General features: G+C 36.9%; 1 protein-coding gene across 1 annotated transcript in view; it reads left to right on the top strand.

Annotated features, from left to right (window-relative positions):
• The window catches only part of CADM2 (cell adhesion molecule 2), a 486,710-nt gene extending 469,040 nt beyond the window's left edge, over nt 1-17,670 (top strand). The window contains exons 9-10 of the mRNA XM_056559359.1: nt 1,713-1,838; nt 11,046-17,670. Of these exons, the coding sequence (XP_056415334.1) occupies nt 1,713-1,838; nt 11,046-11,164 (245 nt within the window). The 3' untranslated portion in view covers nt 11,165-17,670. The remainder of the gene's footprint in view (nt 1-1,712; nt 1,839-11,045) is intronic.
• Nucleotides 17,671-23,783: the final 6,113 nt, after the last annotated feature.

The following is a 23,783-nucleotide window of genomic DNA, read 5'->3' as shown; positions in this document are numbered from 1 at the left end:
AATAGTCCAGTTCTGTCCAGATGTGTTTCAGCAAATCCTCAGATATACACTCCACTGCTTCAGTAATGTGTGGTTTCAGGTCATTCAGATTTGGCTGGGGAGAGTCCTTGATGTATCCCCAGAGGAAGAAATCACAGGGTGTTAGATCTAGCGATCGTTGAGGCCAATGCAACATTGATGGATCATTGCTTCCGATGCGGCCGATCCAACATTCCAATAGAGTTTCAATCAGGATTTTGTGAACATCCAAATGGAAATATAGAAGTGACCGTCCTGTTGGGCGCCTTGGACCTGTCCCACGATATAAACACCCAGTGGTTTTTAATTGTTCCACCCATCATTTCCTATGAGGAACACATTTATCAGATTTATACTGGATGTTTTGCTTTACTGTCACAACTGATCCCGTTCTTGCAAATCCCAACACGCAAAATGCTTTTTCTTGTTTCAACGTTGCCATCTTATCCAATATTGAATAAACACAATTCAGACTGGGCTCTTAAAAGCTGTGCTGTGATAGGTTGGGATGAGCAACTAAGTCACTTTTGTTTTGATTTTCAGTCACTGGCCATCATCCCATATTTTGTATATATCCACAATATGATCATCCTCTGTATCTTTATAGATATAGTATATCTATAAAGATATATATATGTATGTATATATGTATGTATATATGTATGTATATGTATATATACAGTGGTAATGTAGAATATTTATACAGTTACTATATTAAACAGCAGAAAAAGTACTGCAGGACTGACAAAGTAATGATGAGGATTTGTTAGGGATTTCCCACAGACGAACAGGGGTATAAATGATGTATTATTCATACAGTGTTCTGCCAGTGATATATGATCTCTAATTCTCAATTCCTTTTATTTTCCACTAAAATAGGAAAGATCAGATTATCCTATTGAAATAGAAGGGCGACTTTGCAATGCATTTCAGTTTATTAACTTACACTATTAGGGGTTTATGGATGTATGTAGTTTAGCATCGGCTAAGAAACAACTCTTCAGTTTATTATAAAAACAACATTTGTCACATTTGCCAACAAATCCTGTTGTATAATTTTCTCTGTGCATATAATTTTGAACTAGAATTGAATATTGGCCAAAAACAGATGTCTACATGAACCTGGGTACAAGTCAAAAATTATAATAGCGCCTTAACTGTCATCATGATATCTATATATATCTATATATATATCTATCTATATATATATATATATATATATATATATATATATATACATACACTATTGCTCTCTAATGTGGCAAAGTGGTTTTTGGTCCGCAACTTCTGCACCCCTGTTGTTAGACCCTATGCAATGCTTTTTTTTTTTTTTTTTTATACAGATGTTTCCACTCTTGCTTTTCCTATAGTTAAGTTAAGAATTCCAATTCCATTTCTCATTAAACATATTCAACACAATACCAAGACATGCTATAAGAACATTCAAAAGTCTTCATCTACAAAAAATCAGAGGATATCTTCCCATAGACAAACACAACATTTACATCTCATACAGAGTGTCATCAACCCATGTTGTTGTGAACAGTTGGCAATCTTACACGTTATCTTTGTTGAGTTTAGCAATACATTCAAAAATAACACATCTGTACACATATTTATTTATTTTTTTGGGTGTTTTAACTGTTACTGCATTATTCTGTTACTAATAATATGGCATTTTATTTGCTTTCCAGATCCCAATGCATATCCTGGTCCAGCTGCAACTGATCACGCTCTTATAGGAGGGATAGTAGCCGTAGTCGTTTTTGTCACATTATGTTCAATAATATTGCTTGGACGATACTTGGCGAGACATAAAGGTATGCTGACTGCAATTATGTTTATATTAATGCTATAACCATTTCATTTATCCTTTATGTTAATTTTTATTGTAACTCTATAACTATTACAGAGTCATCACACGAGTCATTCAGTGTTAGCTAAGCTGCTGCTGTAGTAGGATTAATGTTCTCTACAATATGGCACAGAGATATATATATATTTTTTTTACCATTCTCAAGTGGAAATATTAAGATACACCTGTTTCATCAGTTCTACAAAAGGATTAATCTTTTGTATAAAACAGTAAAACAACATATTTAGATTAACCCCTCAGTGACCAGTCTTTTGAACCTCAAAAACTAAGCAAATTTTTTTTATTTTTGTTTTTCATCTTTCTATTTCAAAAGGCATAACTTTACTTATTCTATTTATTTTCCATCAATTTAGCCATATGAGGGCTTAATTATTTCATGTTTTACTCTCAATGTATATATATAAAAAAAAAAATTCTTGCTTTCTTTCCTGTCTTTTTTTTTTGCATTAATTCTTCAACATCATATATGGCACAGGCAAAATTACCTAATATTCTTTATAGTTTGAGATGTTATGGATATAGTGATACTAATAATAGGTAATATTTCTTGTTTAGTTTTTAAAGAGTGCCTTTCATCATGCATGATAATGTTATGTAATCTATCAGCATTATGTTATAGAGCAGAAAGAGCTGAGAAGATTGATAAATCTTTCTAAGAAAAGATAATATAACATAAATATAACTTGTAACTTACTGATTAAAATCCCTGCTTGTTCCATGCTTAGGAGTCCAGTGGGCGGGCCTATCATTGAGTGACACTGTCCACTGGTATCCTAACAATAGAAACATCAGAAATGTCAGTCAATAAGTTACACATTATACTGTTTTTGTTTTCCAGGAAGATATTTACCAATCTGCTAAGTTTTATAACATAATGCCGATAGATTAAATACAATTTTTATGGAAAAATTTTCCCTTTATGGGATTTTTCTTTTTTGAAGTGGAGGGAGGTTTTCATTCTTACAAAATTTTATTAAACATATTTTCTTTTGCTATTTATTATTTTCAAAGGGACATAGTGGGTGGTCACTAAGGGGTTGCTAATAATAATGATGATAATAATAATAATAATAATAATAATAATAATAACATTAACAACATAGGATCATGTAGGAAACTGGGTGAAATTAACTAATACTAGAACTGATCCCATTCATTTCAAAGGGACCGTTCACAATCATCCAGCGTCTCACTTTTGACGCAGTAGGGTTGGACACGCCGGAGGGCACCGGATAGGGGAACGCAGAAACAATGGACGCTGGATGCCATACAACTGATGACAACTTGTCAAGATCTAGGCTGAGTTCATATTTGCCGGATGCTGGACATATGTGAACCCAGCCTAATAGATAAATATTTTCTGTTCAAAACCAGACATGACTAAAGCCTTGTGCACGTGGCTGTATAATGGCTTTGTACAAGTTCTTAGGATCATTAAACAGTGGGATTTAAAGGGGTACTCCGGCGCTTAGACATCTTATCCCCTATCCAAAGGATAGGGGATAAGATGTCTGATCGTGGGGGTCCCGCCGCTGGGGACCCTCGTGATCTTGCACGCCGCACCCCATTAAAATCAGTCCCCGGAGCGTATTCGCTCCGGGTCTGATTACTGACGATCACAGGGCCGGAGTGTTGTGACGTAAAGGCTCCGCCCCATGTGACGTCACGCTCAGCCCCCCTCAATGCAAGCCTATGGGAGGGGGAATGTCACGCCCCCTCCCATAGGCTTGCATTGAAGGGGTCGGAGCTTGCATTGAGGTGGAAATATTACCAATGATTTCTCTTAAAATGTATGTTCATTTTTGAGACATTTGCACCTTATGCTTAGACCATTGAATTATCACTCACTCCCTAATGTATAGTTATTACTAGTAGTAATGTATAGTTATTACTAGTAGTAAGTTATCACTTTAATGATTAATTAATGAGAAACAGGATTCCAATATTAAAGCAAGGAAAGTAGTGGAATAAAATTACAGGTTGATTTTTGTCAGTCTGCAGCCCCATATATATCATCCCTGCTGTCAGATTTTAGTTTGGTCACTGGGAAATTTGACTTCCCATTGTTAGGCAATCAGAATATATTAAGAAATAGCTATTTGTGCTGTTCCTTAATATATATGAAAAGGGCCAAAAGTAAACCTAAACTTTAAAATTCCCATAGATATCCAGTGGTTTTTATGTGACTCCATAACTGTCCTTGTGTCCTGTAGCTCCTTCAAGGTGCATCATCTGAAATAATTGAAGTAAAATCTTCTCAGCTACAGGTTCCTTTTGGACAAAGTAAGTGGTTTACCGACCTGAGAATCATTTAAAAACATCACTCTGAAATCTCTGGGTCTAGCAATTTACAGCTGTGATTCTGGGAGCAGCTTAAAATCACCATTAAATTGCTCTATAACTGGAGAGCAATAGTGTCTAGTAAAAAAAAAAAAAAGTAGAACATTTCAGCTGAGGAAAATCTCACTTGCCAAATAATTTGTGTGTCGGATATCTGAGAAGCTGAAGCCTGAACTGGTTACGTGATTGGATGATGGTTAGATTCGGCTGGGACACTAGTGTAGAAAGTGTAATGTTCAATAAAGATATTATTAACCCATTATTTACGAATAAACCACTATAATCAACCATTATTAAGCATTAGTAGAAGAGCCTTTAAGGTTAGTAGAAGATGTTTATTAGATAAATAAACAATAAAAAAAAACATATGCTTAAAAAAAAAAAGCATAAAAGAGACATGTCCCCAAAGATGGAATTGGGATCCCCATATATTACCTATATACTTGAACCATATACTTGAGGGAATGCATCATCAGAAAATAACCTATTGTTTATCCCCTTCATGCAGAACGCCGCCCTTATACGGCGGATGATGCAATACCTTCCTATATAGACAGCGTTCATTAATTGCGCGCTCCCGCTGTGCTGATCAGCTTAATCAGCTAAAGTCCAGGGGTGTCTGGCAGGAGACCACTCCCACCCAACACCCCGGGACCCCATTTGATTAACCCGATCAGCGATCGGTTGTGCAGGGGCGGTGGGTGTGTGGCGGGAACGGCGGGTGTCCAGAGGTCCGGTGGGGACATCCACGATAACGGGGTAAGTGCCCTCCCCCTAACAAGTTGCAAAACTACAACTCCCAGCATGTCCAGACAGTCTGGGCATGCTGGGAGTTGTAATTTTGCAACATCTGGAGGACCACAGATTGGAGACCACTGTGTAGTGGTCTCCAAACTCTGGTCCTCCAGATATTGCAAAACTACAACACCCAGCATGCCCAGACAGCCAATGCCTGCCTGGGCATACTAGGAGTTTTAGTTTTGCAACATCTGGAGGACCACAGATTAGAAACCACTACACAGTAGTGGAGACCACTGTGTAATGGTTTCTAAACTGTGGTCCTCCAGATGTTACAAAACTACAACTCCCAACATGCCTGGCTGCAAACGTCTGTCTCGGCATGCTGGTAGTTGTAGTTGTGTGCATCTAGCTGTTGCAAAACTACAACTCCCAGCATGCCCAGACAGCCATGCTGGGATTTGTAGTTTTGCAAGATCTGGAGGACCACAGTTTGGAAATCACTGTGCAGCGGTCTCTAAACTGTGGCCCTCCAGATGTTGCAAAACTATCAGCATGCCCGCACCAAGCGGCTGTCAGTACATGCTGGGAGTTTTGAAACAGCTGGAGGCACACTGGTGGGTAAACACTGAGTTAGCCTCATACCTAATTCAGTGTTTTCCCACCAGTGTGCCTCCAGCTGTAGCAAAACTACAACTCCCAGCATGCAAAGTCTGTCAGTTCATGTTTAGAGTTATAGTTTTGCAACAGCTGGAGGTTTGCGCCTGTAAACACCCCCTCCCCCCACAATGTGAATGTAAAGGGTACATTCACACGGGCACGGCTTTACATTGAGTTTCCCAATGTAAGTTTGAGCTGCAGCAAATTTTCCACAGCAACTCAAACTCCCAGCGAAAAATCACTGTAAACCCCCGCCTGTGTGAATGTACCCTAAAAACACTAACTACACTACCACAAAATAAAAAGTAAAACACTACATACACACCTTTACACAATTACTCCCCCCCCCCAATAAAAATGCGTTTCCAAAACAGAGCCTCCAGCTGTTGCAAACCAACAACTCCCGGCATTGCCAGACGGCCATTGACTGTCCAGGCATGCTGGGAGTTTTGCAACAGCTGGAGGCACCTTGTTTGGGAAACACTGGTGAAGGGTATTTTTGGCGGCGGAGGCAAGAGTAATGCTTGCTTCCGTGCCCGCCCCTATGCAAATCCCAAACTTAGGCCTCAAATGCGCATGGTCTCTCTCACCTTGGAGCCCTGTCGTATTTCACGGCAACAGTTTAGGGCCACATATGGGGTATTTCCATACTCGGGAGAAATTGTATTACAAATTTTGTGGGGCTTTTCCTCCTTTTATCCCTTATGAAAATGAAAAATTGGGGTTTACACCAGCATGTTAGTGTAAAAACAGTTAAACATGCTGGTGTTGCCCCATACTTTTCATCTTCATCTTCATGTCCCCCAACTTCTATTCCAACCAAATTCTCTCTCCAAAAACCCATTGGCACTCCTTCTCTTCTGAGCATTGTAGTTCGCCAGTAGAGCAGTTTACATCCATATATGGGGTATTTCGATACTCAAAAGAAATAGTGTTATAAATTTGGTTGGGCTTTTTCTCCTATTACTCCTTAAAAATTTTTAATATTGGGGTAACACCAGAATTTTAGTGAAAAAAATCAAATTTTTCATTTTCACATCCAAATTTAGTGAAAATCCGTCAAACATCTGTGGGGTGTTAAGGCTCACTGTACCCCTTGTTATGTGCCTTGAGAGGTGTAGTTTCCCAAAAAGTCAAAAAATGTCATGTGTTTTTTTTTTTTTTTTGCTGTTCTGGTACCATAGGGGCTTCCTAAATGTGACATGTCCCCCAAAAGCCATTTCAGCAAAATTTGCTTTTCAAAAGCCAGATGTGGCTTATTCTCCTCTGAGCATTCTAGTTTGCCCGCAGAGTGCATTAGTCCACACATGGGGTATTTCCATAATCAGAAGAAATGGGGTTACAAATTTTGGGGGACATTTTCACCAATTACCACTTTTTTGGGGAAAAACCTGCATTTTTGTGAAATTTTTTGTATCATTTACACCTTCCAATGAACATTCGTCAAACACCTGTAAGGTGTTAAGGCTCACTGTACCCCTTGTTACATTCCTTGAGGGGTTTAGTTTCCAAAATAGTATGCCATGTTTTTTTTTTTTTTTGCTGTTCTGGCACCATGGGGGCTTCCTAAATGCAATATACCACCCAAACGCCATTTCAGAAAAATTAGTTCTCCACAATCCCATTGTCGCTCCTTCCTTTCTGAGCCCTCTAGTGCACCCACATAGCACTTTACACCCACACATGAGGTATTTCCTTACTTGAGAGAAATTGAATTACAAATTTTGGGGGGCTATTTCTCCTATTACCCCTTGTAAAAATTCACAAAATGGCTTTACCAGAACATGTTAGTGTAAAATTTGAAGATTTTGAATTTTCTCCTTCACTTTGCTGCTACTCCTGTGAAACATCTAAAAGGTTAACAAACTCTCTGAATATCATTTTGAATACTTTGATGGGTGTAGTTTATATAATGGGGTCGTTTATGGGGAATTTCTCACAGAAAGGTCTCTCAAATCCAGTTCAAACTGAACTTGTCGCTGAAAAATTCAGATTTGGAAATTTCATAAAAAACTGAAAAAATTCTGAAAAACTTTGAAGCCCTTTAATGTCTTCAAAAAGTAAAAAAATGTCAACTTTATGATGCCATCACAAAGTAGACATATTGTGCATGTGAATCAATATAAAATGTATTTGATATGTCCATTTTCCTTACAAGCAGAGAGTTTAAAAGTAAAAAAAAAATGCTAAATTTTCAAAATTTTCATGACATTTTGGAATTTTTCACCAAGAAATTATGCAAATATTGCCAAAAATGTACCACTAACATAAAGTAGAATAGGTCACGAAAAAAACAATCTTGGAATCAAATTCATAAGTTAAAGCATCCAAGAGTTATTAATGCTTAAATTGACGGTCACATATGCAAAAAAAAGGCTGCGTCCTTAAATTAAAAATGGGCTCTGTCCTTAAGGGGTTAAATCAAGTTTTTATGTTTAACATACTTTATATATATATATATATATATATATATATATATATATATATATATATATGGTAAATTTGAGTAGCCGTATTAGTCCAATGATGCAGATGCAAATCAAAAAATGTTGCAGTATCTTGGTAATACCTTTTCTATTGGAATAACAGAAAATTGTAGAGACAAGCTTACGGGATTCCTCCCTTTATCAAGTCCAAAGCTTTGGACTTGATAAAGGGAGGAATCCCGAAAGCTTGTCTCTACAATATTCTGTTAGCCCAATAAAAAAGGTATTACAAGATACTAGATACTGCAACATTTTTTGATTTATATATATATATATATATATATATATATATATATATATATATACACACATATATTATTATTATTATTATTATTTATGGCTACCTGTATTAGCAATTTTAGGAGTTTTAATTCTGGCCGTTAAGTCTGATAAAAAGCGGACACTTCCGGTTCCATATAGAAAACTTTTCAGCAATCTCATCATTATTCTCATAGGCAGGATTACAAAGAAAGTTAACAGAAGCATTTATGGTAGATAAGACAGGATCACACCATTCCCAATAGGTGCTCATGGCTGATCTTCTCTTATTCTCTTCACAGTGACATCTGTACAGTGCACATAGCTTGACTAGAAAAATTTCCCAAAGGAGTCAATGGGTCAGCTTTGGTCTAAATGCTCTGCAGAAAGCTCAGTCAAGATGACTGTCCCGGAATAATGTAGAAAAAAAAGAAATTAATGTTTTCTTTAGTTGGGTTCTGAGTGTGGAAATCCCTTCCAAAATCTACATTTGGCAAGAGAAGGGGGGGGGGGCAGGGCGCGGGGTAACAAATGGTAGCACGCTTTACTCCCCTGCTGCCCATGTTTCCCATCCTGTTGCAGGAAATGGCCCTATATACTTTTAATGGGCTGAAACATGGAAATCATGGCCATCTGGACAGTGCACCACTCCATATCCATAGATCAGTAGAGGTACACCTCTTGAGGAGAATCGACCTGGCTACACCACATGCCAGTAATATGTTCACATATATAAGAGCTCATCTCTTGCTTGTCCTCTCCATCTTATTAGTTGTAAAAATCAACAAGTACAGTGACCTTTTTTTTTTAAATGCTTAGATAAGCCCCCATAAAATTGTTTCTGCTAGAACCATCATTTTCTAACCAAAAATGTTACGTATGGAATGTTTTCATAATGTTGCCATATACATTCTGGGTATAAAAAAGCATCCTGTCTAAAAGGGATACCGACATATAGCACAGTATACTAGCAGGGGCCCCACTTACTTTAATAGCCTGGACATTAAAGGTACATTTAGAACGTTTCCTATAAATATGTTTACTTTGCTTTGCTAAGTTATCATACGCATGGGGAAATGGCCTAAAAGCAGTCTTTTTTGGACCATTATTATTTTTACTACTTTTGGATTGTAAAGTGAATCAGGTTGTTGCCAAAATGACATGGTATACATTGGCATCAATCTTTCACAGGGTGCTGATGTATAATCTTAATGTAAGGAGAAAATAAGATGTGGACAGCCTCTAATATTGCATTGAGCAATCACTGGTACTGGGTTAGTTCATGGCCACCCCCCTTGGGTGCCATACTATGTATTTGATTGTAAATGAGGCAAGTAATTTTAATATAACATAGTGCCACCTTACAGCAATACATCATGAGTACTATAACTAGAGATAACTGAATTTCCCAATCGTTTTTTTGTGTCCAGTTTTGAATCTGATCTGAATCCAAAATTAATCTGATTCTTCAAAGTGCCCTAATTGTCATGCAATAGTCCATGCAAAGTATTAATAGGAGCGTCTAGGAGTAGTCTGACACTACGAGGATTCTATGGAGACTGTAAGTGGGGGTGGGTGAACTGCTAGCTGCGGACGAGTGGCGGTGCTCAGGTAAGTGTAGCAATACAAACTTCGTATATAGATGAGGAAAATGAATACAGGCAACTCACCAACTTCTTTTAATCCGTCTTCTTTTATTAATGCAAATACTCACATACCATCATAGGGAGGGGATATACATCAGGGGGGGGACCACAGGCGACAAGCTCCGTTTCGTACTCTATTAGTACTTCATCCGACCATATGGCCGAATGAAGTACTAATATAGTACGAAACAGAGCTTGTCGCCTGTGGTCCCCCCCCCCCCCCCCCCCCCGATGTATGTCTCCTCCCTATGATGGGATGTGAGTATTTGCCTTAATAAAAGAAGACTGATTAAAAGAAGTTGGTGAGTTGCCGGTATTCATTTTCCTCATCTATATACAAAGTATTAATAGGAACAGTGACTCCTGTCAAAGTCAGAAGTCCTTGCTCCTTTATAGTACATTGAGTGACTGGGCCAGATATAAAGCAACTAGCCCAACAAATGTAGTGGGTTGGAGTTGTGATGAATATAGCATTGCTTCTTACCTCTTACAAAATAAATCCAAAATTAATCATAAAACAATAAGATTCTAACAAATCAAATTTTGGGGGTAAAATCTGACAACATCTGATTTAGGCTAGTGATTTTGGGCTAAAACCTCATATATTTGCTTAGCTGGTATCTGATATATATATATATATATATATATATATATATATATATATATATATATATATAAAACAGACTAGACTAAGAATCCCTTTATTATTCAATCAACTATCGTTTTATTGTACTGTACACATCAAACTATTATGTTTCCCTTTTGCTCTCATTATACCATAGAGACAATGTATCTGAAAGTAACAATAAAAGGAATTGCATGTCTCGTCCGTCCAGTCCTTGCATACATTTGGCATGCAGATACCACATTAATATAATCTGATGTAGATCAGAGTATTGTATATAAATGATATGGTAATGTATTGTAAGCAGCTTTGCCTTGCATCAATCTCTAAATGGAACAAGAGACAGTCAACGACAAGCAAAATTTCTAACAACCGTTTTATAATCTTGATCTCTGTAGGGACATATTTAACAAATGAAGCAAAAGGAGCTGAAGATGCCCCCGATGCAGACACAGCCATTATCAATGCAGAAGGCAGCCAAGTGAACGCAGAGGAGAAGAAGGAATATTTCATTTAAATGCAAACCTGGTTACTACGAGTTTTACTTATCAGGCTGACTGCTGGAAAAAACTGGCTATCATTTTTTATTTTTTTTTTCAAATTTCATTCCCACCATCTTCCGCTCCATTTTATTAACTCCTGCTATCAATAGCCAGCTTATGCCAACAATCAGCTGTTGACAGCATCATACTTTAATTGCATTTCATAATGCGGGACTTTTCTTACTGCAGAAAAATCTGAAAAATAATTTAAAAAAACAACAAAAAAACATGTCCATCATTCTGTTAAAAATCAAATCATACAGTGCTTGAATATACAGCCTTAACAATTGTTTTCCTCTTTATTTTTTTCTCATTGTTACATGAAGTATGTTCTTTTTTTTTTTTACGTTTACACAAAGAACTTCCAGGCTGCCCTTCTGTATATCTCTCCAGCACACATACAAGTATATGAAGACACTAACGTGTAGTATAGTCCATGATACTGAACCTATTGGCAGTTCTGTGTTTACCCTATTCTGTATTGACCTACTTATTAATGTTATGTAGGATTTTGATCCACAGCATCCCTAGTGGCTGGGTGCGGTATTACAAAATAAACTGCAATAATCTGGACTACATTCATTGCTGCATGTATAATATATGGAGTGTGTCTTGCCATAACATGGTTTTGGTACAGATTTGATAAGATTCAGTTTATTTGGTGACCACTTAAGGGAAAACACTATTTTCTACCTTTCACTACAACCAGATGATTTCTTTTGAGAATGATGTACTATATAAAACCTGAACATAGTAACAGTGAGTATAGATAAATGCTTTAATAATACAAATACTCATAAGCCAGGGCAAAAGTCATGTAGGGCATTGAATACTCTAGATGTGCTCAATGTAGGCGTAAAAAAATTGTAGATAAATTATACTTAAAGTGAAGGTCCGCCCTTGCATACCATTTTTGTTTTTTATTTAAATAGGTTTAAAATTTTGTATTTATGAACAACATATTTTTATATTGGTTAGAGACCCATTTATTTTACTGAAAAAGAGCTCCAAATCTCCCGCATAGACATAGATTTTAAAGATAAAATTCTGAGTGCCTGCAGCCACCACTAGATGGAGCTTAGGAGCTCAATGCATACTGCCTTTAGATAGAATTCAAAATTAAAACAGTAGCCTCTTGCGGCTGTCGCCACCAGGTTATCTTTAAAGTTATGTTATGGGATTTGCCGCTCTGTAGCTAAAAAAAAACAAAAAACACAGCTCTAATCATTATAAACATTTATTTAAAAAAATTAATCAGCATGAAATTTTTTACCTAAAAATTGCTTAGTTTCAATAGGTGGACATTCACTTTAAGACCAAGTATGTACTTTTTGTCAATATCATTTTTTTCTTTTAGTTTTCCCCCTATTTTTTTTTACTTCATCCTGTTTATTTAATGTTCTAGTTTTATCCATATTTATTGTTTCTAAGTGAACTCTACAGTTTTTTTTTTCTTTAGGAATTGAAAAATTGTCAGAATATTTGCGCATTTCCGTATCTTGTAAATAGTAAATGTATTAAATCAAGTTGAACATTATTTGATACATATTTAACTTTTTTGGATGTAAGCAAGTCACAAGTACCCATTTTCTAATGCTCCCCCTCTCCCCCCAAAAAAACTCCTCTTAGATATGAACCTACAACCAGTATTATGTGTAGATAATGTGTTTGGATTTCTGTCTGTATGTCCTAGCACTGTTCAAACTTTTCTAGATCATCTTAATTTTTATCTGTTTTACAATGGAAGCACAATGTTAAAGGAAAGATACTTTATTCTAACAACCAGTGCAGAGCCTCAGGTTTTTAAGCTCAACCATATTTGAGTACAGCTCGAATTGACAATTATTTTATCGTTTTGCTTTCTAGGATTTTGTTTATTATTGTTTGATCTTATTTTTATTTGGCTCTTCTAATTGTTTTACCTCTTTTTGTTAATTTGCTAAATATCAAAAAAAAAAAAAGTTGTATTGCAACAAATACTACACAGTTTCTGTATACTGTAAATGAACTTATTCTACTAAATTCCTGTCTATGCATTTGTGAGGTATAACTTATGTCACATTCAACGATACTGAATTTCTGACATGCTTTTAACTGCACAGTGAAAGCTTCGGTATCAATTTATCCACAAGCCATGATACATTTCCAAACATGTCACTGAAGTTTTGGTGATAAAAAAAAACCTAAATAAATATATGAAAGAAAAATCCACTCAACTTATCATAGATTCAATATTCCCAACCTGTTGGCTTGATTTTCTTTCCTCTCCTTCAGCCTATAATAAATATTATTATATTTCATTTCCAGCATTGATTCCCAAAGTTGGAGAACAAGAATCTCTTGGAATTATATGCCTTGCCTCAATATTCTAGGCATTGTGCATTTGAATAGGGTATTTTAAGAAGGTAGTTAGCCTAGTGAAATGTGAGAAGATGACAACCTATGATGTAAAAATTATGTCTCTTGTTATTAGGATATTTGGAATCAGGAAATGAAGACACATTAAAACTTTATATATATATATATATATATATATATATATATATATATATATATATATATATATATTTTTTTATTTTTTTTTTTAATATGGTAACAATTTTTAGTAATACTTACCCTTTTTTTTTCCGAAATATTTAAAATATTTTAGGTTTGCCTGTAGCGCACCACCCATTTTTTTTCTCTCCATCATATACCAAGTATGAATAAACATGACATGGTTGAGTGTTATCATAATAAAACATATACAGTATTACATTCGAAAGAAGTATGTCTTCATTGGTGTGGCTGCATGCTTGTTTTTACAATACGCACCATAACATATGTGAAAAATGCAATAATACGTTTAACTATAGTAAATATGATAGTAAGACAACAGGGGTACTGTAGCTGCTAGAATTACGGTGAAAACTGTATGGGTTTGCAAAATAGATCAGTCCTAAAACTCGCATTCTGGCTAAGGAGATGATGAAGTTAAAGAAAAGGTCACTTGGTAGCGGAACACAAGGGCTACAGAAGATATAAGGTCAAACAGTATAATCGCTGATAGTATGTTTTGTGTTCTGTTTGTGCTAGCCAACTAGATTGGCCTTGCTCAAGATGCATCTTACTGAGCCCTCCTGCTGCCCTAGTCATTTATTGAATAGACAAAACATATATGTTGTATCCTATAGGTTCCAAATATCAGCTTTGGATAGTCCATCAAGGACCTGGCTGAAAAAAAAATCTCCATGGGATTGGTTGTAATTATGCTATAAAATAGGTATTTACGTGTAAGGTACTGTATGACTCCAGCACCCTATAGCTGTGCCCACCCGGATACTATTCCGACATGGGCAAGAAGCAGATTTTTTTTTAATGTCCCCTTATACAAGTATGAAATGTCCTACATTACTCTGCCAAACATATGACAACTAGGCTCCTATTCTTATAGATCCAGTAACATCCAAATATTTTCTGTAGCATTATGCTTAATACGTAACCCCCTCCCCCAATCGAACTGTTATTCTTATTAGTATTGTTATTAGCTGTTTATAATAGATGATACATTAAATATATTATAGTAAACATATTATCGGCAGTGTTTTTTTATTTTTATTGTATTATTATTATAATTTTTTTTAACAAAAAAGAAGTTAATCACATCCAGGGTTGCCAGCCATGAGTATATTTACTGATGGTCAATTTATTTGGTTATTGTCTCTAAAGTAAAGAAAGTAACAAAAAAAACTGCATTGTAACATAGGGGACAATGAACCCTGAATTCTGCAGATAATATTACAAAATGGTAGTGAATGTCACAACTTCTGTCATCAAATGGATATACAGTAAAAGACAGGATTTTGCATTAGAGCGTATAGAAGATTTTTTCACATACCTCAGCCAAGTCAGCAGATCTGCAGTTTTCACATATATAACTCTAGAAGTATAGAGTATAGTAACTCTAGTATATATGATTTTTATATGACATATATAAAATTGTCAGTAAAAATATTTAGAAGAGTTGGCAGCTCCTTCTTCTTTGCTAGGAGAGCTCTTACACGATCCTCTCTTTCTCTTTCTCGCTCTTCATAACACTGTGTGTCTTAAAGTGCTACATTCCTGTAACCTCGATAGGCAGTCAACATTTGTAAATGCATCAAGTGTGTTTATGAAGGACTTAAAATGTTACACAATTTTTTTTTCAGCGTACGATTGTGTCTTCAAATTGAAAAAGAAAAAAAAAAGACAAAAACAAAAAATGTTCTGTAAACTTTTGAACTGCATGTTTGTGGAATATATGAACCATTAAGCACCATCTGGATTCTAGTTAAATAATTCCATGCATATTCATTCTTTGTATGAGTTTCAAATGATTTTCATTTTTTTTTTTTTGCCTCACTTCACCTGCAGAACACGAAAAATGCTTTATAGAGTTTACACTTCTATTCAGATATCAATTTCCTCTTGCATTATTATATATAAGAAAAAATGTGCTTTATTCACTGTTCCCGAAATGATTTGTGGCATAATAATCTGAGGCCATTAGGAAATCTAGAAGAACATCATCAAATATCGGTAGCTGCTCCTATTAATAAAGTCTTCCCTTTACCGTTTCTAAAATAGAATAAAGACTCTTCCTCCATGGATGTAGTCCACTTAAACATTCCTTGTCAGCTTTTCTGACATTTTTGTTTTAGTGAAAACTTGCAAAGAATGAGAAATCCGGAACATCTTTTTCCTCTCTGCTTTGTGATGGTCCTTAGGTACTACCATTCTCCTTGTCAATGGCGTCATGCAAAAAGAGCAAACAGTGGTAACAGTGTTTAACTGTGTAGGGTCACACCCTATTGACAAATAAAATTGTCAGTTGTCATTTTTTCTTCTTCATTTTTATGAAAAATTAAGGTGGCCATATATTTCTTATCAACTGTTGTTCACATGGTCGATTGTTATCTCTCCCGACTTCCCCATACAGTTTTTCTCCCAAAACAATAGTGTTGGAAAGTGAAAATTCAACACAACTGACCTTTTTTTTCACAGACATCATCTGTCAATGGGGAGTTGAGAGGCCACCATATTCCTTCTTCCAAACACCCTCAAGGTAGTGGGTTTTGCTGACTTTAGTATAAGGTGTATGGGTACCTTTACAGAGGAACAGAACAACCCAAAGAAGAAAAGATGATCTATATGTTATCTGACAGGAATATTAGTTTTCATTAGATGAGAGCTGACATGATATATTTAAATAAAACCTGTTATTACTTTCATGAGTTATAGGGGCAGAACCCAGCATATTTTTCCTGCCCTATGAATCGTGCTTGACAGATCTCTCCATATTTGGGTATAGGGAGGGATCTTTCAATCTAGACTGGCAGGGAAGGTTAAAACCACTGGGAAGCACCTCAAAGACTCATGGTTCAAGCAGAATGAAAGTGATGACAGCTTTTCTTTAACCACAGTAGTCAAATCCCCGACATCAGACCTCAGAGACCTATTGGGACACAATACATTTCAAAGTGTGAACTTGTTCTGCAAAACTCCTTCAATGTAGGATGATCCTAGAATTACTGGACAAATGGAAGACACGTTGTTCTATGACACAATAAACATTTGTGACCAGAAATTAGAGGAGGACAAATATCCATGCAAAACTGTGTGGATAGCAAAGAGGGGCCCCATTATACTTTAGCCAAGAGCCACTTTTGCTTTGCAGCTCTAAGGCCCTAAAGTATACCAATCACAAGTTTTAAGTTAGAAACTATAAATTGGTAACATACACAAATCACTGGGAACGAGCATGCATTCGTACTTGTGAGAATAGATGGTCTTACTGTAGCATATTTCTGCAATTGTACAGTTTATGGTGTCTATTAATCATTGTAATCACAAATATACAATATATTTTTTTTTCCAGAGGACTGAATTGTTTATCTTTAAATATGTTGTCACTAAAATATTGCTTCCTATAAATCTGTTTCTTTGTCAGCATTGCATCCAGGAATTGGGCAGGAATTGTGATGAGTAGTTTTACTCACCGAGAACAAACCTATATAAAAGTTCTAAATGTCACACATTTCAAATGTTTTTGGGATGGTAAATTTTGCATTAAGAGTAAATCTGTAATTCATACCGAAAGCAAAAACAGAAACAAAACTTTTTTTCTAAAAAAACAAACAAAAAGATGATGATATGTAACACCTCATGTATTTTCATTTTAATGTTTAAATAAACAAAAATATATTGATGAAAAGAATCATGTGTTATGATGTAATTCACAAGTGTGAGGGGGTTGAGTTTACTCTGTGCACGCGTGCGTAAGCGCGCCTTGTAGTTACATGCTCTTCCATGTAACATAGCAGTTGTAGTGTAATTTAGTGCCACTTATCTGTTACCAAATGAAAATACCTGTACATATGCTTCTTTTTCCCTGTTAAAGGTGAGATGAGCATCTCTCATGTGGGACATTTCTATTTCTTCAATAAAAATCTAATGAAATAAACTAAGCTGTGAGCTTACTGTGTGTTAGTTGGTGTTGTTTCTGGGATGGGATGACCCATTGTACAAAACGTTTAATTAATTATCCATTATAATCACTAGAACAATGTCTTATTACAATACATGGTTAACAAAGAGGAATGGTTATAAACAGCAAAATGAATACTCTCTCTGGGTCAGATTTATGCCACCTCATTCTCAAGTCATAAAGGCCCTTTTATTCTTCTCTATAAACAGGGTTTCCTTCTCATGTTTGCTAGTATTTCAGTGCCTATGAAAAATGAAATACTTATGATGTGGGATACAGCTTACATTGGCAGCAATGCTTTCTGGCCCTTGTGCCTAATAGGGACCAAATGCTCCTATGTCTCATAAGAATCTGTGTAGGAAAAAAGAAAAGAGAGACCAGTACAGGCGCTTAGTGCATTATCCTTAGTAACAAGAGCAGTGGGGTCCAGGGTTTGTCCCAGGAACCATATAGATGGCCGCTCACCTGGAAAAAGATAAGTGAAAGCCTTTCACCCCAGTGATAATGGGGTAATGAGTAGAGGGATAGTCGCTGCTAGCCTTCTGGGTTGCAGGACCAGCTGCACAGCTGTCCTGGGTGCGGATAAGGAGGAACTGGAAAGAGAACCCTTGGAAGATGGCACTGTGGCTCCCTCAGATTAAAGAGGATGGACAGGATGTAGTTCAAAAGGTTCACAGAAGAACCATATTCATTGAGTATACAAAATAAAAAACATGAGATGACGCGTTTCGGGAGGTACCCTCCCTTCCTCAGATCAAGCTGCTGACTGTACATCAAACAGACATATAAATACATTTAGAAAAATGCCAAATGCACATTAGGGGGTGGGGCTTAGTGAAATCGTGACAGGTAAAAACAGTTGGCATGACTCATAATAGTACCATAATGTGCTACATCCATATGAGTGTGTTTGATACAAATACCATAAAGAAATGTATGGGATTGAAGATGTAGTTTTGAAGATTAGGTGCTCTTTATTATACAGGTGGGGCTCAGGGACGGAAGTGCTCGCCTGTCAGTGTGTATGAGCAGGCGGCCACTTCCGGCTGCGTCCTGGCACCTAGTTGCTAAGGACGCGTTGCTATGCGCGGCCCTCACGTGATCGCACATAGCCAATAGGCGTCCGCATGGATCGCAGTTAGTAAACACCGCGGTACATGCCAAAACAGCGCTGCACTGTAATGGCTGGGAGTAACTGACAGACGTTGCAACGAAGTGGCTGGGATGAACTGACACCCCTGGATCAAGGCAACCCCTAATACATGAGGTGCGCAAGTTAGGTGTGCCTATACATTTGTAAGCCCCCCATCTAGCACATTTAATGCAGCAGGCACACCTAACTGAGCGCCGTGCATAGCAACGCATCCTTAGCAACTAGGTACCGGGACACAGCCTGTAGTGGCCGTCTGCTCATACATACTGACAGGCGAGCACTTCCGTCCCTGAGCCCCACCTGTATAATAAAGAGCACCTAATCTTCAAAACTACACCTTCAATCCTATACATTTCTTTATGGCATTTGTATCAAACACACTCCTATGGATGGAGCACCTGCCCACTACATTATGGTACTATTATGAGTCATGCCAACTGTTTTTACCTGTCATGATGTCACTAAGCCCCGTCCCCTTATGTGCATTTGGCGTTTTTTTAAAATGTATTTATATGTCTGTTTGATGTACAGTAAGCAGCTTGATCTGAGGAAGGGAGGGTACCTCCCGAAACACGTCATGTCATGTTTTTTATTTTTTATACTCAATAAATATGGTTCCGCTGTGAACCTTTTGAACTACATCCTGTCCATCCTCTTTATTCTGAGGGAGCTGCAGCGCCATCTTCCAAGGGTTCTCTTTCCAGTTCCTCCTCATATGTTTCATAAGAAGACACTTTTTTTTTATATAGACACAAACTGACTAATTTATAGAGGTGTAAACTTAGACTTGACCGGCTAGACTAGAATGTGCCAGTTTGTTTAACAGTTGTTTGCATCTTTAGATGTCTAGTCTTAGCTTTCGCCTCCTATCAGTGGACTTAGCTTTATGCCAAAAAGTGGTGGTCATACCCCATTTTAACAGTGTAACTTTTCAGTATATCATGCCCCCTTTATTAATCAAGCCACAAAAGTGTCTAAAAATGTCATGTATCAGAATGATTCTGTCTCAAAATCTGATATACCTTTAAACTATATATTCTAAGTTAACATTATTCAGTAGTGGGCTTACATTTATGGTAAAAATGTCTGATATTGCACTATATGTTTAAAGAGAAAGTTGGGAATTTTATTATTCACTACTTAATCTTATTGAAGAACAATTTTATCCAAATCGGTCCACCAGTTTGATTCTGCATTTATTCGCTATACCAGTAACAGCACATTTCATGGTTGAAGTAACCTCTGCATCAGGTTATACACTGTTAATTACTACAATTAAAATACTGATTTCTATAAATCCACATATCAGGAGGCCAAGGTGGTCAAGGTTTACAGGAGGCAATGCTCTTGAGACAGAAATATTGCATTGCACAGGTAAATATGTTGTGTTGGTAAATTCAAGGTCCACAAAAAGAAGTGTCACTAAAGTAACAGTATATTGATTCATAAGTAAGCCGAATAAAGTTTAGTTATTCTCCTTTTGTCAAAACTACTTCTACATCTCTGGACTTTTTAAATAAGGTAAATGGTCATGGCAATGGGCCTCATAGCAGAATAAAATGTCATCACATTTTTATTGTGTCAGCCTAAATATAAGGAAACATTGTGTAGTTTTTTGCAATTTGTACCACCACTATGTAAAGGTTAGAGAAGTGGAAGAGGACCTGTGGCCATCTATAAACGCTATGCCATGGTATGTATAGATTATTTAGGGTGGTCACATACTTTTTTATGGTTTGTTGATTTGCCCCCTTCTTATGGAGTTATAGGGTGTTTTATATCCATCTGTCAGAGTGGCATTCACAATTATGATGCGCTTAAGGTATGGGTGGGATTATCGGCGCTGAGGGCATGAATAACTTATATCCGTGCAGTATGCACTCCCAATTCTTCCTCCTCATGAGATTCTCCTGTCAGCCTCACGAGATCCTGTTGACTACATCTGAAAGATGCAATGGGGGCATGTACTGTGCAGATGTAAGTTATTCATTCTCCCAGCCCTGATAAGCCCACCCATACCTCAAGCGTATCATAATTATACACGCCCATCTGGTGGACCCAGGATTTTAACCACCACATTGAATGATCTAGTATCCTAAAAAAAAAATCAAAAATATAGAAAAACAACAACCTATTCTTCTGGGATCAAATATACAGTCTGACCAAATTACCAAAAAATAAAAAAATAAATCCAAATAGCAAGAAACTGTACGTGCCTCAAACTTTAATTGACTTAAACAACTTATTGGCCCTCATTTACTAAGAGTGTTGTGTAGGTTTCTTTGTGGGGTTTAATTCCCTACAATTTATTTTCCACTGTATTTACTAAGGTTTCCCTTCATTTTCCACTTTCCCTACACTTTTTTTTACACATGTTCTGATCTGTAGGGTTTTCCTCAGCTCAAATCCAACACATTTTATGTGGGAACCTTAGTAAATATGTTGGGTTTTTGTGAAAATATCAGGAACACACCCCTTTTCTGAGACCATACCCACTTTTCCCGGTGGCTATGCCCTTTTTCGGGTTTTCTTAGCAAAATGGAAAGTTATTCGTTTTTTTTTTTTTGTTCTGGCGCAAAATCTGGCGCAAAATCTGGCACATACAGAATTTCTGGCACAATGCAACAGAATCTGGCGAACAACCCGACAAAACATGTCGGGTTTGCAATAATAAATAAGGGCCATTGTGTAAATGCTATCTTACAAAAGTAAAAACTTACAGAAAACTTAACATAATTTCTCATTAAGTTTAAAGGGGTACTCACGTGGAAAACTTTTATTTATTTTTTTTAAATCAACTGGTGCCAGAAAGTTAAACAGATTTGTAAATTACTTCTATTAAAAAATCTTAATCCTTCCAGTACTTTAGCTGCTGAATACTACAGAGGAAATTTTTTTTTTTTTGGAACACAGAGCTCTCTGCTGACATCACGACCACAGTGCTCTCTGATGACATCTCTGTCAATTTGAGAACTGTCCAGAGTAGGAGAAAAACCCCATAGCAAACATATGCTGCTCTGGACAGTTCCTAAAATGGACAGAAATGTCAGCAGAGAGCACTGTGGTCATGATGTCAGCAGAGAGCTCTGTGTTCCAAAACTAAAACCATTTCCTCTGTAGTATAAAGACCCTAAAATGTACTGGAAAGATTAAGTAATTGACGAATCTGTTTAACTTTCTGGCACCAGTTGATTTAAAAAAAAAAAAAGTTTTCCATGGGAGTACCCCTTAAAGCTTTTTTACTTTTTAAAAAAAGATGTGGTTCTAAGTCACAAGGTTCTCAGTGAACCGTCAATTCAGTAAGGCTTAAAACAGGTGTATAACACTGGCAAAGTGCTCTAAAGTCTTGTATAACAATGCTAGGGTCACCGAGAATTGTATTCAATAAGTTTTAAAGTGGTTTTAATGCTAAATGAATGTCAAAATTAAGTCGACATTCGGTAACCTATGGTAACTAACAGGACAACAAACGCAAATGTACACTCTAGTCCTGCTCCTGTTAAATGAACTGAGCTCAAGACCTGAGCGCGCTTCATATCTGATGGGTCCTGAGTGCTTTCAGCAGCCAGGACCTATAGCTGATGCCAGACATCGCCAACCAGCCACGCATTCATCCTTTTGAGTCAGTGATCGGTTAGCTCAGGGAGTCTTGATCAGCTGAGAGGACAAGCGGAGGGTCCTCCCTGCCTCGGGCTCATCTGATTAGCACTCCCTTACTGTAGGCAGCCTCAGCAAAGGTGCACTGATAACACTGATCAATTTTGTTCTATTGGACAGTATTGTTCATTGTTTGAAATTGTAAGATTGAAAAAAATAATGGAAAAATCCCATAAAAAAAATGGTACAGATAAAAATGACAGATCATGAGACAGAAAATTAATCCTCACACATCCCCGTATACGGAAAAATAAAGTGTTAAACGGGTTCAAAAACAACAATTTCAAAAAGTTCTATTGTATGGATCTATAGAATAAACATAATATGATAATATGACAATTATACCGAAAAAATTGCCCTGAGTAGAAACGGAAGCCTCTGCAAATGGCATTGTTTTTATTTTGCTCCACAAATCTTTTGTTTTTTTATTTTTTATAGAGTTTGCATTAAAAAGAGTGATATCATTACATAGGCGGAACATTTAAAGCGTTATGGCTATTAGAAAGCGGGGGTGGAAGAAAAAAAAACTGCAATAATAGCTGGATAGCCATTTATGCGATGGCCTCGACATACAAAAGCATCGTATGTTGATGCGACCTTCAACATGCGATGGCCTCTGAGTGGCCAGCGTATGTTGAAATGACGATATGTCGGGGCCATCGTGTCACTGTACACCACTCTGGCAACGATGTCAGGATGGAATACGGGATGTAAAAAACTTGGTCATTATGTACTTGAAGAAGCTGCTGCTCTTGTCCCTTGCAGGGAAATCACTGGCAAAGGGAGTGGGTAGCATAGAGTGAACCCCCATTTGGTAGGTGTCTGCTGTTGTAGCCATGGTAAGTTGGATGTTTGCTTTGTCTCTTTACAAATTCAATTTAACCTCCAACTTGAAAGATGAAAAACAAAAATGCAGCCATTTTGGCTTAATACCGAGGGTGACAGTACTCTTTCCTTCATGCGCAGAATATGTCAGAGTCAACAGGCAGTGGAGGACTAATGGTAACTGTAGCCAGTGAACTGCAGGCATTCATGAAGTAGTTATGAAGTAGCCTTGTCATGTTGCTCCATGTGATTATGTGATCATAATTTCTAAACATAGGCCCTGCTGATTCTTTACTTTTTGTTTGCAACAGGAATGGTGTCTCAAATAAGTGAAGAAGAAAAAGCTTTTGTAATACATACAGTGGTACTTCGCGCACCAGGACGTACACTTACCTCCTGTACATGACCGATAGCATTGGAGCGGTGCTCGCTAGTGATGAACGGCAGGGTCCAT

This window comes from Hyla sarda, chromosome 2, assembly GCF_029499605.1.
Source record: "Hyla sarda isolate aHylSar1 chromosome 2, aHylSar1.hap1, whole genome shotgun sequence".
In the NCBI taxonomy this organism is placed as follows: Eukaryota; Metazoa; Chordata; class Amphibia; order Anura; family Hylidae; genus Hyla; species Hyla sarda.
The sequence above is the reverse complement of the archived record's forward strand: the minus strand, read 5'-3'. Positions and strand labels throughout refer to the sequence as shown.